Below are 15,518 nucleotides of genomic sequence, written 5' to 3'. Positions count from 1 at the left end.
TGCTTAGTTATATGATGTCGTTAAGCAAATATTGATGAGGTTTTTCTTCCTAATTTCCTATGACCTCTGAATATACATTTTCATTTATAGAGCATTTACACTATGAGGTTTAAGTATAATAGGTATTAATCTTTTAAAAAATTTGTTGTGCTTCAAAAGTTTAAATTTGTAATGATACAGAATCACAAAACCTTATTGTTTAAACTGTGTTTAGTTTCCCTAGTACTTGACATAAATTATGCTTGCTTCAGGTTTTAATTTCTTATTTTGAAAAACACAGTAAATACTTAATTTATAGAAGATCATGCCTATTGGTATCTGATTTATCAAGATTTTATCGAGAAAACTCTTCTTTGTTTTTACTTTAGGCCAAAATAGAATCTGATCGAGTCATTGGATCTGTAGGCAAAAAAGTAGTACAGGAAACAGGAATTAAAGTCCGAAGCCGATCACATGGTTTATCAATGGCATATAGGAAAGATTTTCAACAGCTGCTCCAGGGAATTTCAGAGGATATCCCTCACAGACTGCTAGACCTTAATATGAAGGAATACACTGGGTTCCAAGTTGCTTTACTAAATAAGGTAATATTCGATTTAGCACTACTGTAGTTATGTTCTGTTGTATAATTGAATAAATCAAATTTTCTGTTGACATTCAGTTTGTTGAGACTTTGGAAAGTACTTCTCTACCTCTGCAGAATAATAATCATTAGAACTATCATTGAATTATTGAACTTCAGAATTAAATAAAGTTATGCATGGTATGTGAATGAATGGGTGAATTGATGAAGAATGAACTTATTCATTTTATAATTGAAAAAATAGAGGTTTAGAGATTGAGTCATGGAGTTAATGATAGAATTCAATATGGTTTGGTACCTATACTGATGACCCTAAAATGCTTTATGAATACTTATTGAAACTAAATTTATCCCAGCATTTTTTTTGTAAAAATAGGCAAGCTAATTTTAAAACTTATGGAAATGTAAAGGTTCTAGAATAGCTAAAACAATTTTGAAAAAGAAGAATAATGTAAGAGGACTTACACCATCTGATTATAAAACTCACTATAAAGCTATAGTAACCTCAGTGAATGTCTGATTGTTCCAGCATCCTTTGTTTAAAAGACTTTTTAAAAATCAACTTAATTATTTTAGCACCTTTGTTAAAAACTAGTTGACTTGGGGCTGGGGATGTGGCTCAAGCGGTAGCGCGCTCGCCTGGCATGCGTGTGGCCCGGGTTCGATCCTCAGCACCACATAACAACAAAAATGTTGTGTCCGCCAAGAACTAAAAAATAAATATTAAAAATTCTCTCTCTCTCTCTCTCTCTCTCTCTCTCTCTCTCTCTCTCTCTCTCTCTCTCTCTCTCCTCTCTCACTCTCTTTTAAAAAAAAAAACTAGTTGACTATATGTGAGGACCTCTTTCTAGTCTTTCTTCTGTTTTGTTCATCTGTATGTTCTTATGCCAACACCACATATTTTGAACTTGACCCTTATCTCATATTCTTTGAAGTTATTATTTTCTGATATGTAAGAATTAAACCATAAATTTCTAGGAAAAAAAATCATAGGAGAAAATCTTCAGAAGAAACTTTTAAAAATGAACAGGTAAAACTATAATCAGACACCACTTCACTCCTGTTTGAATGGCTGAAATTTAAAACACTGAAAAGTATAAAGTGTTGGTGAGGATGTAGAATCACTGGCATTCTCATACATTGCTGATGGCAAATAGTTTGTGGTTTCTTACAAAGTTTAATATATATTTGCTATACAGTTCAACAGTTCTATTTGTAAATATCTACTGAAGAGAATTAAAAATAATGTTCATCTAAAAGGCTTTGTATGTAAATATTCATAGCAGCATTATTTATATGTTTAATATCCAAAAACAATGTAAGTGTTCAACTACTAGGTTAAGAAAGATGTTGTCTATCCATTAAATGAAATGCTGTGGAAGAAAAAGGAACAGACTACTAGTAGATGAATAATACAGATGAATCTCAAGAACATCATTCTAAATAAAGGAAGCCAGATACAAAAAATTAGATATTGCAAGATTCTATTTATAAAACAAAATATAGAAAGACAGGAGGCTGATCAGTGGTTGCATGGGGCTGAGAATAGGGATTGATTACAAATCAGTATAGGGAATTTTCTGGGGTGGCAAAAATCTTCTAAAACTGGATTGAGATTGTGGTGATAGTTTTGGAACTATAAATTTACCAACCCATATCAAAGCAGTGATTTTATATTATGTAAATTATATATCAATCTGTTTTTTTAAAATAAACTTCCTGTTTTAAAAATTTGAACTGTGGAATGAAATTGACCAAACTCTACTGTATGCATGAATGAGTATATCACAATGAACTATACTTTATATATTAACTATAATGTACCAATTTAAAAACCAATAAATAAATAGAAGGAATACAATAAAGGAAGGGAATCAGGGAAAGGAAAGAAAAGGGAAAGTCCTGGGGATTGAAATGGAGCAAATTTTTATATGCACTTAAGAATATGTCAAAATGAACCTCACTATCATTATAACTATTATGCACTAATAAAAACATTTAAAAAATATCTTTAGAGTTAGATGTGAATTTGAAATTATTTGGTTGCACTCATTATCAAATTTGCTTTTTCTCCCCCCACTTTAAAACAGCACATTAAGATTATCATAATATGTTAGTCTCTTTTTTTCCCTTAAGGTAATTAGCTACCTTACATATCTTGTTTGCAGACCTATGCTGTAGGCTGGAGATTTTAGTCTTTACTCTCTTAATTTTGTTTGAAAATAAATTTTGTCCTTATTGTCTTTCAATAGGATTTGAAGCCTCAGACATTTAGAAATGCTTATGACATACCAAGACGGAATCTTTTGGATCACTTAACAAGAATGAGATCTAATCTTTTGAAGAGCACCCGCAAATTTCTTAAAGGACAGGATGAAGGTTAGATTATGATTAAAACATTCAGCATTTGGGTGGTAACGTTTTTTCTTTATCACCTGAAAAAGTATGGTAATGTTTCAGTATTAGTATATTCTGGTTGTAGATTTAAACAAATGAAGTAAAAGGTGAATCATTCCTAATTTTTCTACCCTCTACCATCACTGTTGCCCCAAATTCTGTTTCCCAGAGATAGCAATCTTCGTTTAGTTTCCTTTCTGTGGCTTTCCTCATATATAAATAGTCTTACACATATTCATTTTCTTGTCATATATTAGTATCTGATGGTTTCAATCTAGGTGGTCATTGCATGGCATGTTCTAATGTTTTCTTACTATATCCCGTGGTACCATTCACAAATAATCTCATGATAGTTTAACCCTTGGTCATCTGGGGTTAAAATATAGAAAGATAATTTATACTACTTTTTTGTATAAATTATTATTATTAAATTTTATTTATTTGGAATAGAGTAGAAGACATGTATCATTTATGGCAAGGTTACATATTTTATTTACTGAGAGTAACTGTAGTATTTTTGTTTTTGTTTTATTTGGAAGGTGAGATTGGTATTTTAAACTTAACTTTGAAAAATCTCAAAGACTTTATCATAAAACTTATAATTGCACCAAACTAATTGAGAAAATGTAATAAAAGGGAAGACTTTCTAGAATAGCACTAGGGTAGCATTCATATAGTTGATAACTAGATGAACTATGATTTTAGTGAGGGTAACTTTTGTTGTATTCTCTTGTAAAAGATCAAGTGCACAGTGTTCCTATAGCACAAATGGGGAATTACCAAGAATACCTCAAGCAAGTACCTTCTCCTCTAAGAGAACTTGATCCTGATCAACCTCGAAGGTTGCATACATTTGGCAACCCCTTTAAGCTGGATAAAAAGGTAATTTTGAAATATTCTATTACATAATTTGCTTGCAGTAGGCATTATCAATTTTAGTGGTTCCTAATTTAACTAAGGTAAGCTGAAGCTGTTATCTGGTAGAGTACTGAATAAATGTCAACATAGTTAAAGTATAGTTATTTTAAGTGGAATTGGGATTGGGTTGTATAATTATGTAAATCCAAAAATTATATCTATAGAAGTATAAAATTACATAATTTTATAATTTCTGTAACCCCCCCCCAAGAAAAACACACTTTTGGGGGAGGAGGGTGGTTAAAGAGAATAGAAAGGTGGATACTAGAGGCTGTGGTGAAAGGAATAAGGAAAGGAAAAATATTCATCAGCTTGACTGGAGTCTTTCACTGCTTGTAATGTATTATAAATAATGGCTCACCACACACACAAAAAAACTGGTGAGGCAATAGATGTGTTAGCTAGCTGATTCAGTCTTTCTATATTGAATAGATAGGTCAAAACATCATATTGTATGCCATCCATACATACACCAAATTGTTTTTTATCAAAGTAAATAAGTAAATTTATCTAAATAAATAAATGATAAACAGTTTTTTTTCTTAGAGAAAAATTATATGTAAGTCCAAGAAAATTATATGCTTTTTTGTTATAGGGTATGATGATAGATGAAGCAGATGAATTTGTGGCTGGACCTCAAAATAAACATAAACGACCTGGAGAACCAAATATGCAAGGGATCCCTAAAAGACGTCGGTGTATGTCTCCATTATTGAGAGGCAGACAGCAGAACCCTGTTGTGAACAATCATATTGGAGGAAAAGGACCACCTGCACCTCTGACTCAAGCACAGCCAGATCTTATTAAACCCCTTCCTCTTCATAAAAGTAAGAGTTCTAACTTTTAAAAAACATTAGTTGTTGCTTTTTGATTCTTTCAGAGGGAAGAGGTTTTTATAGTAGGTAATAGAAAAAAATTGATTGGTAAAGTTCAGTGAATGCCTAGGGGAGAGATTTTTTTTTTTTAATTGGCATGTGATAATTTTTGAATGGCTTTAATGAGTATTTGCTGGAAACTTCATATATTCATGGTAACTCTGTTAGCTGTCATGCCTTAAAATGGTGTTAGTAAATCCCAAGTTTGGAAATAATGGTTTTGAAAGGAGCATTATCAGTACCAGCAAAAACCAGCTTTCCATTGCATTTAAATACAAAGGCTAATTATTAAATACATGTATTATTTTGAACAGCACTACACATTGAGGTATAGCAGTGAACAAGACAAGATCTCTGCCTTCATTTATAATGAGCAAGGGAGAAAGTCATCAAACAGTTAATTAGAAGTTTGATAAGTGGTACAAAAGAGAAGTTAAGTATATTATGGAAGCATTTGGCAAGAATGTTTAACTTACTTTATGAGGGCAATACACTGAAGATTAAGTTGAAGGATGAATGGGAATTTGTTAAAATAAAACTGTGCGTTTTTCCTATGCTAGAATAGTAGTCTGAGAAGAATATGTGTAAAGATAGTAATGAGAAAGGGACCTAAGGAATTCTGGTGTAGTAGTGGTGTTGGGCATATGGTAAGATAAAACTGAAAGATAGAAATAATCATGGAAGGCTATTGTAAAGATTGTGCAGAGCTATTGTAAATATTCTCTACTTGATGCTAAGGACAGTGAGAATCTGTTAAAAGATTTGAAAGAGGAGATGACCTGATCTAATTAGCATTTTTTAAAAACCAGACTGACTAATGTGTGGAATATTATCAGGGAGAAGCAAAAATGAATGTAGGAAACTCTTAATGAATTAATGGATTTATTAATTGTAGGAAAACATATTATATACCTCCTAATGAATTACATAGTACTCTCTCTGAAGTGGATTTGACTCCCCCTCTACTCCCAAGCAAAACAAAACAAATTGAATGTTAACTACCAATTCATGGGAAATACAAGGGATGGAGAAACATGTTTTAAATGATAAAAACCAGAGATATAATCAGCAAAATCCGGATTGTAGAAAACTCTGTCAGGCCAAGAATCTATTATGGTTTATCCTCCTCACCCCCCCTCAAAAGAGAAAATGCATAGTAAAAAGGGGAACAGAAGGATTTGTTCATGCTCAGGGACCATTAAGAAACCTAGGGAAGAGATGTTTGTGACCTGACTGTGGGCTTGTGAGAATATGTGCTCGAGGAATATTTGGACATACGATAAAGGACATTGTGATTGACTTGAATGTTTGGGTCAGAGCATAGGAGGAGTCAGGCTTCTGTCTTGAAACATACTGGATAGACTGGAAGAGAGGGGAAATGTGAGTTGAGTTTAGAAATGCATATTAGATAGGCAAGTAGAAATCCAAAGAGGAATATGAATTTAGAACACAGGATTTGGTCTAGAGGGATAGGTATGGGAGGTAGCTTATCATTGCAGTGAGGAAAATGGTAGGAAAAAAAAAGAGCCAAGAATAGAACTTTGAAAATGCCCAAGTTAAGAAGAGAGGGAACAGAAAAGGAGATTGAGAAGGAAGAATCCAAGAGATATAGGAAAGGAAAGAATTTAATGTTACAAAAACTAAGAGAATTGAATGAGAAATGAAAGAGAATTGAATAGTTGGTGATCTCACATATTTAAAAAGGAGATCTATTGCTCTTTGGCTGTTTTAACAGTTTCTGTGGAGTAAGGCAGGCAGAAGCTTTAAAAAGAGGGGTGGAGAGAGAAATGAGAAGTGAGAAAATAGAGATGATCAGTTTAGGAAGTTTAACTGTAAAGGGTAGATGAGGAAGGTGAATGCTAGCTAGAAGAGTTCATCAGGTTGAAAGTCGTGATTTTTGCCTTGTTTTTAAGATCAAAGAGAATAGAAAGTAAAGTGCTGATATGAAGGAACCAATAGAAAAGGATAGGTTGAAAATGAAGATGAGAGAAGATGTAATCAGTACAGAGTCACTGAGAAGGCTAGAGGAAACAGTCCTGAGTGCTATGAAAGAATGCTGCTTCCATTGAACTGAAGGGGTATGGGTACAGATTAGGGGGAAGCACAGAAAAGTTTCTGGTTCACAGCTTCATCAAATCTGGGGTTTTCCCACAGATGCCATAGGAGGAAAATAGAAGCAGAGAATTGGAACATCGGTAAAAAGGTGATCTATTAGGGGAGATAAACCTCTGATTGATAAGAAAGTGGCTATCTTGCAGAGATGTGATCAACAGGGAGAAAGCAGAAGAATTGCTAGAGTAATAATCTAGTGTTAAAGACCAGAGGCAATACTACTGCAAAGATCAGAGTTATGCACCTTCATCTATGAATTTGTGTTGGCTAGGAGAGGCAAAAGTGTTAAGTGGAGAAAGTTCTTTGGAGATAAGAAATTGGGGATTGATGAGGTGAGGTACTTTTTTTTCTTTAAGTATTTTCATAAATTTATTTAAAATTTTAAAAAACAACAATTGCAATGACATCAAATTATCAATGATAGGCCAGGTTCTTGATAGGTGATCTTTTAGACATTGGTCATCATACCATTTCTTCTTAAACTTTAATGTGCATGAGAGTCACCTGGGGTGGGGTCTAGTTCTTATTATTCAGTCTGGGGTGGTATTCAAGATGGATATTTTTAGGAAGGTCTTTGATGATACTAGTAAGGACCTAGAATTATGTCAGGAGGGATGTGGTGGGTATACTATGAACCAGGTGTAAGAACTATCAGTAGCTATAGGCATGTAACCTGGGTTCAGTATTAAGATTTAGTGTTGAGGAGAGAGAGGATAGGTGGCAATGTGTTCCGCCTCAAAAAAAAAAAAAAAAAAAAAAGAGTTGTTACAAGAAATCTTGAAATTACACTAGGAAATGAAAGAATCACTCTTGGAGAGTGTGTAAGAGAAAGCAGTTCTGTTCCAGGTCTGAAAAGGAGAGCAGATTCTTTGTAAGAGTAAAGTATAATAAAGTATAAATTTCTGTTGTGGTAAATATTTAATAAAAAGGCATTTGCAACTCATGGAGTGGAATTTAGGAAGAAGTTATGAGATCAGGAGATTTGTGGGCATGAGTGGACAGGGGAATATGAGTAAATAGGACAGAGAATTTAGAATTCACCTGCTTTCCATGGGGAGCAAGTCTAATAATATGGTGTTTAGGGCAAGCTCTCAAGCTTTTGGGTCTAATGTGTGCACCAAGTTGCTTTACATTGCTCAATTCTTGGGGTTTATATGAATGGTTATAAGAAAAGCACGTACTATGAAATATATATATGACCTGTTTGATATGTTCCCCACAGACTTTGGAATAGTATAAATGATTTATTTTTACCTCTGATAATAGGCTGAGGTAGATTGGAATGAGCTAGGGCTTTCTGAGGTAAAGATGACCATGATAATTTTAATCATTTTTTTCACTAAAGAATTGAAAACATACTTGTTCAATAAAATTGCCAAAGAATAAAGTAGAGAATTAAAAACTGATTGAAATTGGCTTTATATTAAGTTTTTTCCCTAAGGGCAAAAGTTGTACAGATTTTGTAAATATTGTGATTGCTTCACATTGAAACCCACCATATTTTTGGCAAGACTTAGGGATCACATTATTTGTTAATTTGCATTTGTTGAGGAAGTCAGTTGTGATTTGCTTTAGTAATGTTTTTTTGTAGCTTTATTGTGTACATTCATATTGGCTCTCAATTTTTTTTCTCCTTTATTTTTGTGTTTAGTTTCAGAAACCACTAATGATTCAACAATAGATGATGTGGTTGAAAATCATGTTGCAGACCAACTTTCATCAGACATTACACCAAATGCTATGGATACTGAATTTTCAACATCTTCAGCCAGTTTACTGGAACGACCAACCAATCATACAGAGGCTCTTGGTCATGATCATTTAGGAACTAATGACCTCACTGTTGGTGGATTTTTAGAAAATCATGAGCCGCCAAGAGATAAAGAACAATGTGCTGAAGAGAATATACCAGCTTCTTCACTCAATAAAGGAAAGAAATTGATGCATTGCCGAAGCCACGAAGAGGTCAATACTGAACTAAAAGCACAAATAATGAAAGAGATCCGAAAGCCAGGAAGAAGTATGTATAATTAGAGACAAATCTCAGATTTATTTTCTGTATGTGCTCAAAAAAATCAGAAGTCAAATTATGTAAAAGTATATATCTGATTCTAGATCAGTCTTGAACAACATCTGAGCTACTTTTAATTTGATTTTTTATTCTGCAGAATATCTGGCTATGTCCAGGGTTTAAGGTGTGGAAGGCAGCAAGGCCTGAAAGCTAAAGAAGAACATGTAGATAAATTACCTATAGCTCCTACTATAACAGTCTTGAGTATTCTGACAAGAACTAGAATTTTAATTTAGCAACTCACCCAAAAAAAAGATATAGTTAATATTAAATAATTTTATGTCTGTAAAAGTTCTCATCCTAATGCCTACCACTGTGTTTAAGTTTTAAACTATGGCAGTGACAAAGAATATGTTTAGGCCAAAAAACTAAAATTATGAAAGCTTTGTACTTTATGAATGCAAAAGAACTTTATGGGGAAAAAATCTGAATATTACTGATATTCATTCGGAAGATGTTAGCAGATCATCTACTATGATGGTGATGGTACAGTGAGTGATCTGTAGGTAGGCCATAAGAGGGTAAGATTCAGTCCTTGGCAGAGTTGTATGTGAAACATTGAGATTCTAACAGCACCCTTATTCTTTTTGTGTTTTTCCCTTCCTTTTACCCACCATGTAGTTTAATTTAGAATTTAAATTATAAGGAGGGATTTTTGTAAAAAGCCATTTGCCTCTTACCTTTCAATGGTACGACTGAAAAGCTTTTTATTCATCCTTCCAAGCTTTGTTTAAAACCTTAATGAGAACTTTAGCCAAAAAAAGTGACAAATTATTTAGTTTTTATTGATAAATATTTTCTTTCACATAGATATATTAAAATGTATTATAAAATTTTTAAAGAATGGTGATATTTTTAGGTAGAACTTTTTTGGTCTCAGTGTACCTTAATATAAAAAACTGCAAGATGAAAAGTAATGAATGAAAATATAAATGAAAGCCACTTATTTTTTTTTTCTTCTTTGAAGAATATGAAAGAATCTTCACTTTACTGAAGCATGTGCAAGGCAGTTTACAAACAAGACTAATATTTTTACAAAATGTCATTAAAGAAGCATCAAGGTAAAATAGTTTTATTTATTATGAATTAGATATCTTGAAATGAGTTTCCAGTTTACATAGGCAGTATTTTAACAGTATTTGTTATTTATTTACTTTTGTTTATCCATACATATGGCACGCTGAGATATATATGTAGTTCTTTTCGGGGGGGATGGGAAGTATTGGGGATTGAATCCAGGGGCACATATCTACTGAGCCACACTCCCAGCCCATTTTTATATTTTATTTAGAGATGGAGTCTCCCATAAGTTGCTTAGGGCCTCGCTAAGTTGCTGAGGCTGGCTTTGAACTTGTAATTCTCCTGCCTTAGGCCTTTCAGAGCTGTTGGGATTATAGATGTGTGCCACCATGCCCAACAAGAATTCTCTTAAAACATAGCCACACTGCCAGTGGTGGCACACACTTGTAATCCCAATGACTTTTGGGAAGAGGATAGCAAACTTGAGACCAATTTGAGCAATTTAGACCCTCTCTGAAAAATAAAAAAGGGCTAGGGATGTAACTTAATGTTTAATACCAGTACCACCCATGGGGGAAAAAGAGCCACATAGGAATTATTCAGGAATTATGGAACTTTTCTCCCTGCAGATGACTAAGTATTTTCAATAGTTCCTTCTCTGTAGTTTTTTTTTTTTTCCTGGTGTTTTTTGTTTTATAGCCTTTAGTTTTTTACCTTTTTATATTAATAGAAATTGGTGATTAGAAATAATTTAGAAAGGCAATATTTGAATGCATTTAATTTGTACATGGGAGTACATGTAATCAAGGGGACCAGAGTTCAGCAAATGGTCCTTATTCAGAGTGTTAGTGTTTCAGTAGTCCAGGATTATGTACTTTAGTACAAGGAATGTGGATCAAGGTTATAAATGTAAACTATGAAGTGCAGTTAATTGGAAAGCATAATTGTACATAAAGCTTAAAAAATTTTCTACTTTTCTTTCAAGACAAATTTTAGTATTATGAGAAACATTAGGATTTATTTAATCTGATTCAAATATAAACATACTTATCCTTCAATTAGTCCCCTGTTTATTTCATGCTATATTATAAAAAATTTTGGAGAGAGCAGTTAATTTTTTCTTTTTCTTTTGGCATGGCTAGAGCATGGGTCTATCAGGATAAGGTCATAATTTTTTATACAAATTTGAATATTTAACGTAATTTGTTCTTCGTAACTTTTTTCTGGTGAGTTCAAACTTCATCCTGAATTTAGCTAGAATATTGATACCTGAACTCCACTTCTTAGAGAGTTGTGTAATATGGTGACTATTTATGTTATTTTACAAATAAGAGGAAGTAAGAATGGAATGTCTAGTAGTGTTTCAGAATATTATAAAAAAATCAGTGATATTTATATTTATATAAATGAGTACAATTTTATTCTACCTATGCTTATTACTTAAATTTTCAAGAATTAACACTCAAACTTTCAATTGTTTCCTGTATAATAGCTATCTAATTATCCTTGATTTGTTATCTTTCAAATTATAATAGTAGAACACCCTTGTTTTTAAATGCAACTACCCAATTTTCATTTCTTTCTTCTTTTTTGTGTAATTCATGCTTTGTTCACATTCCTTTCAACACTCAACTTTCAAAGAGCAGAAGAATATAGATTGCTTTGGGAGTCCAAATTTTACTGAGTATTTGGAATGCTTGCATATGTTAGTATTCCCTTTGCCCTGCTTTTACTCTTATGGTTGTAGGAAAAATAACACCTTTTTTGCTATTTGTAGGTCTATATTTGTTGTAGGAACAAATCAATATTGTTTGGGCACAAGTAATAGTTTACAAATCTTCATCAATAGATTTTATGTCATAGAGTGTTGATTTTCCATTTCACTTTTAAAAAATCTTCCCCAAAGCAGATTTTTTTCTATTTTAAAAACATATATTCTGGTATTATGTCATCCATTAAAAAGTAATTGAGAATACTATTGTTTGTTTTCCAAACAGGTTTAAAAAACGAATGCTAATAGAACAACTGGAGAACTTCTTGGATGAAATTCATCGAAGAGCCAATCAGATCAACCATATTAATAGCAATTAAAGGAAAATGAGAATGTGGCCACTTATTTCACTATCTTCTCCAAATACAAAGTAAATACAAGACTGTTGTGATCTTGCATTCATTTTTTGACATGCATTGTTGGCTATTTGAAATACTAAAAGCAAATCTACAGATCCTTTTTCCATCATTTTACAGTGACCTTTTCTTCATTTTGGTTTATTTTTGTAATGTGAAAAGTATCACTCTAAAAAACATTTTTATTTAACAAACTAAAAATATTCCTCCAAATCTCTTGCTTGTCATTGACTCTTGCGTGTCAATTTCCCTCAGGTTCTATTTTCTTAAACCAACCTTTAAAATTGTCACCTCTGTTAAGGTTGAACTTTGCCAAAAAAAAAAAAAAAAATTAAAAAGAAGTTACTTTGTAATTTTTGGGGAAAAAAGCACATACGTTAAAACTAGGTAATGTTTTGTATATACAGTTATTTTGGATATATTATTGTAAGTTGTACAAATGTATTTTGAAGAATATTTAAGAAAGCACTTTTGTTATTCCATCAATAAATGCTCTATTTTACTCTTGTGTGGTTTAGGAAATAATCACATTCAAAATAATCATTTACAAACATCCTTAGATAATGGAATTTTAAAGGCCTTGCTTTTTAGCATTGGAAAACACACCACGTGAAATTCATATTTGTTAAATCTAACTGTAATTACATGTTACATGATCTGCATTGTTTCTTTACTATTTGTTCATAGCTTTTGTTGGCCACATCAATATATTCCCATTTCTGCTTGAATCATGGAAATGGCTATGTCTGTGGCAGCAGATAGACTCTAAAAGCTGTTTTAAAAAGCAGACAGCTTTGGAAGTTACTGATTTCCTTATCTCCCTTCAACCCTTTTTCTTTTCTCATAGGATTCTGGATGGTACTAACTTGAAGTTGTTAGTTAGGGAGTGATAAGTTTGGGGAATGCTACATTCTCTGTAATAGCTTGCCTTTAGCAAGTTTGATGCCATGCCAAGCTTATAAAAGTCCATGCATGACATATTAGAGGTTTAGCGGTGATCTCTTCATTCTGCTCTGCAATTCTCAGACTTAAACTCTCAATTTTATTTAGAAGCTAAATAGAAAAGAAAACAGGTTTAAGATGATTTTGTTCATTTTGCATTCCCTCTGAGTTGTACAGGCTGAGGAAAACCAAAACGGAAACCATCCATTCTCCACCCTCAATCCAATGTGACCTTCTTTATCCTTATTGAGGATGCCATCCTGTGACTTGATAATTTCACCATTCATAGATCACTGCTGTGCCTTTTAGTATTTTTGAGGGTAACTAGTAGAAAAGGTTAAATTTTTAGATTTGAATTGAGAGGGCAAATATGTCTATAAAATTATAATAAAATTGAAGTATTTTTAGGTTCATAACATTTGAAAATCACATACCCTTATCTTTATACACTTTTATCAGAACATTTTTAAATGTCAAAGGTATAGCAAAATGAAATTGTAACTAAAATTTTTATGAAGAAAAACACATGAATATGTAGAACATCCTTGAGATCTGCTTAATTCAGTCAAGGGGATTTGAAACTCTCCCAATACTGAAGACAAATCCTGTCGAGATAAAGAAGCATTTAATGTAACATATAGTATTTTCATATGCAATTCTTTGAACCTTTTTTTACCTTTATAAAATATAATCAAGTAAAGCAAGATACAATTTAATAATTGGAGTTATTCAAGTAATTGCCCACAGTTACATTGCTAAATTCAGCAAGAGCTACACAAAATCCAGAATGTACTGTCTGGTCTTGAATTTTATGTATTTAGATTCAGAGTAATAGAAGACATAAGAAGTCATTCAAATAGAAATTCATACTTAATATATTGAACCCAGGGGGCACTGTATCACTGAGCTACATCCTCAGCCCTTTTTTCTTCAGAGACAGGGTCTTGCCTACATTGCTTAAGGCCTTGCTAAGTTGCTGAGGCAGGCCTCAAACTTGCCATCCTCCAGGCTCAGCCTCCCGAGTTGCTGGGATTGCAGGCATGCGCCACCCACCATGCCTGGCAATAGTTGATTTCTATTTCACAGATTGCTTATGAAACAATGATTCTTTAGACCCTTGACCTTTAGTACATTTTTCAGAAAGAACTCTATAGGGACTTGGAAGTATCAGTTTATTCTGTCTCCTCTTTTTGACCTTTATCTCTCTTCCATGACATAACCTCATGCCAAAAATCTAGTCTCAGAGTTTGAAACCCATCACAACCAAGCTTAATATCTCATCTCTCTCAGGCTTCTTTCATTTATTTAAAACAAACAAAAACTACAGATGAGTTGGTTAACTTAGTGAAATACTTGTTAGAGAATTATTCTTGTCAGCAAAGAAAAATATGATATCTGAGGCAGGTATGTCTTGAGACTCTTAGATCACTAAATGACCTTACATTGGCAAATGGTATTTTCTGAAAGGTTAATGTTGGAAGTTTTTACATTGCTTTTTAAAAAATGTTCCCGTGTGTCTTAATTTGTTGATTGATTCATTAGTTGCTCTTATCTTTAAGCTTTGTCAGTTTGGAGTAGTGAAGGCCGAGATTTGTTTCTAATTTTCTCAGTAACTGTCAATAGCCTCTTTGATTTGGGTGATATGGACAAGAGCCTTCCAGAAAGAAATGTAAACAAATTCACAAAGGCTATGCTTAGATTTGTGGTGGATTATTGAACTAGTTTTGAATTAGCCTTATATTTTCATTCTGATTGCTAAGGCAGTTCTGAAAACTAAAGTGGTGTGTCATTTCCTAGTTCAAGAATTGTACACCATTTTTATGCAGTTAATAGAATCTCTTTAATTGTCATCAATCTTTATTGGCTTATCAGCATTTGGCAATGACCTTTCTGTTAAAGTTTAGCCTTACCTTGGTTTCTTGAGAGTAGAACCTACCTTTTTTTTTTTTTTCTTAACATGTGACTCTCTGCTGCTTGTCCTGAGTGATAAGTGACATTTTCATCTAATCACTATGGGGTTGGGCAGATCATGGTGATAATACTAAGTGGATATATTCTGTTGATGGACTTTTTCTCCCCAAATAATCCCTTAATAGATTATCTTCATCCTTTTGTCACAAAAATGTTCCTTTTATTTCTAGTGCAAGTAATGGCAGTATGCAAATGATTCTCAGATAAAATGATGTTGACAGTATTTCTTTAATTTGTGTAAAACTATGCTTAATTTTCATAATTCTAACTTTTGACTTTTTTCCCTCTCCATAAATAAAAGTAATGCCTGATGTTTAGTTAAAGTAGATCCACCTTTGCTTCATTTTATTAGTCTTGTTCCATCCTATTTATTTTTAATACACTGTTTAGACTTGCCAACAACTCTTTACTGAGAATCTCTTCATTCCTAAATATGGTCGGGGGGAGGAGGAACATTAAGAGAAATAATTTAAAGATTTTGTATCATGTTATTGAAGCTTAA

General features: G+C 32.8%; 2 protein-coding genes across 7 annotated transcripts in view; one reads left to right on the top strand and one right to left on the bottom strand.

The window, feature by feature from the left end:
• Window positions 1-15,339, top strand: part of Ints6 (integrator complex subunit 6) — an 87,053-nt gene extending 71,714 nt beyond the window's left edge. For all 4 annotated transcript variants that reach the window (XM_078016054.1, XM_078016055.1, XM_078016056.1 and 1 more), the window contains 7 exons: window positions 369-584; window positions 2,836-2,962; window positions 3,720-3,862; window positions 4,494-4,725; window positions 8,537-8,905; window positions 9,924-10,017; window positions 11,974-15,339. In XM_078016054.1, the coding sequence (XP_077872180.1) occupies window positions 369-584; window positions 2,836-2,962; window positions 3,720-3,862; window positions 4,494-4,725; window positions 8,537-8,905; window positions 9,924-10,017; window positions 11,974-12,067 (1,275 nt within the window). In that variant the 3' untranslated portion in view covers window positions 12,068-15,339. The remainder of the gene's footprint in view (window positions 1-368; window positions 585-2,835; window positions 2,963-3,719; window positions 3,863-4,493; window positions 4,726-8,536; window positions 8,906-9,923; window positions 10,018-11,973) is intronic.
• Window positions 10,013-15,518, bottom strand: part of Serpine3 (serpin family E member 3) — a 33,843-nt gene continuing 28,337 nt past the window's right edge. For all 3 annotated transcript variants that reach the window (XM_078016060.1, XM_078016061.1, XM_078016062.1), the window contains one exon: window positions 10,013-13,650. In XM_078016060.1, coding sequence (XP_077872186.1) covers window positions 13,607-13,650 — 44 coding nt within the window. In that variant the 3' untranslated portion in view covers window positions 10,013-13,606. The remainder of the gene's footprint in view (window positions 13,651-15,518) is intronic.

The sequence above is a fragment of the Ictidomys tridecemlineatus genome, chromosome 6, assembly GCF_052094955.1.
Source record: "Ictidomys tridecemlineatus isolate mIctTri1 chromosome 6, mIctTri1.hap1, whole genome shotgun sequence".
In the NCBI taxonomy this organism is placed as follows: Eukaryota; Metazoa; Chordata; class Mammalia; order Rodentia; family Sciuridae; genus Ictidomys; species Ictidomys tridecemlineatus.
Note: the sequence above shows the minus strand (reverse complement) of the source record. Positions and strands in the feature narration are given on the sequence as shown.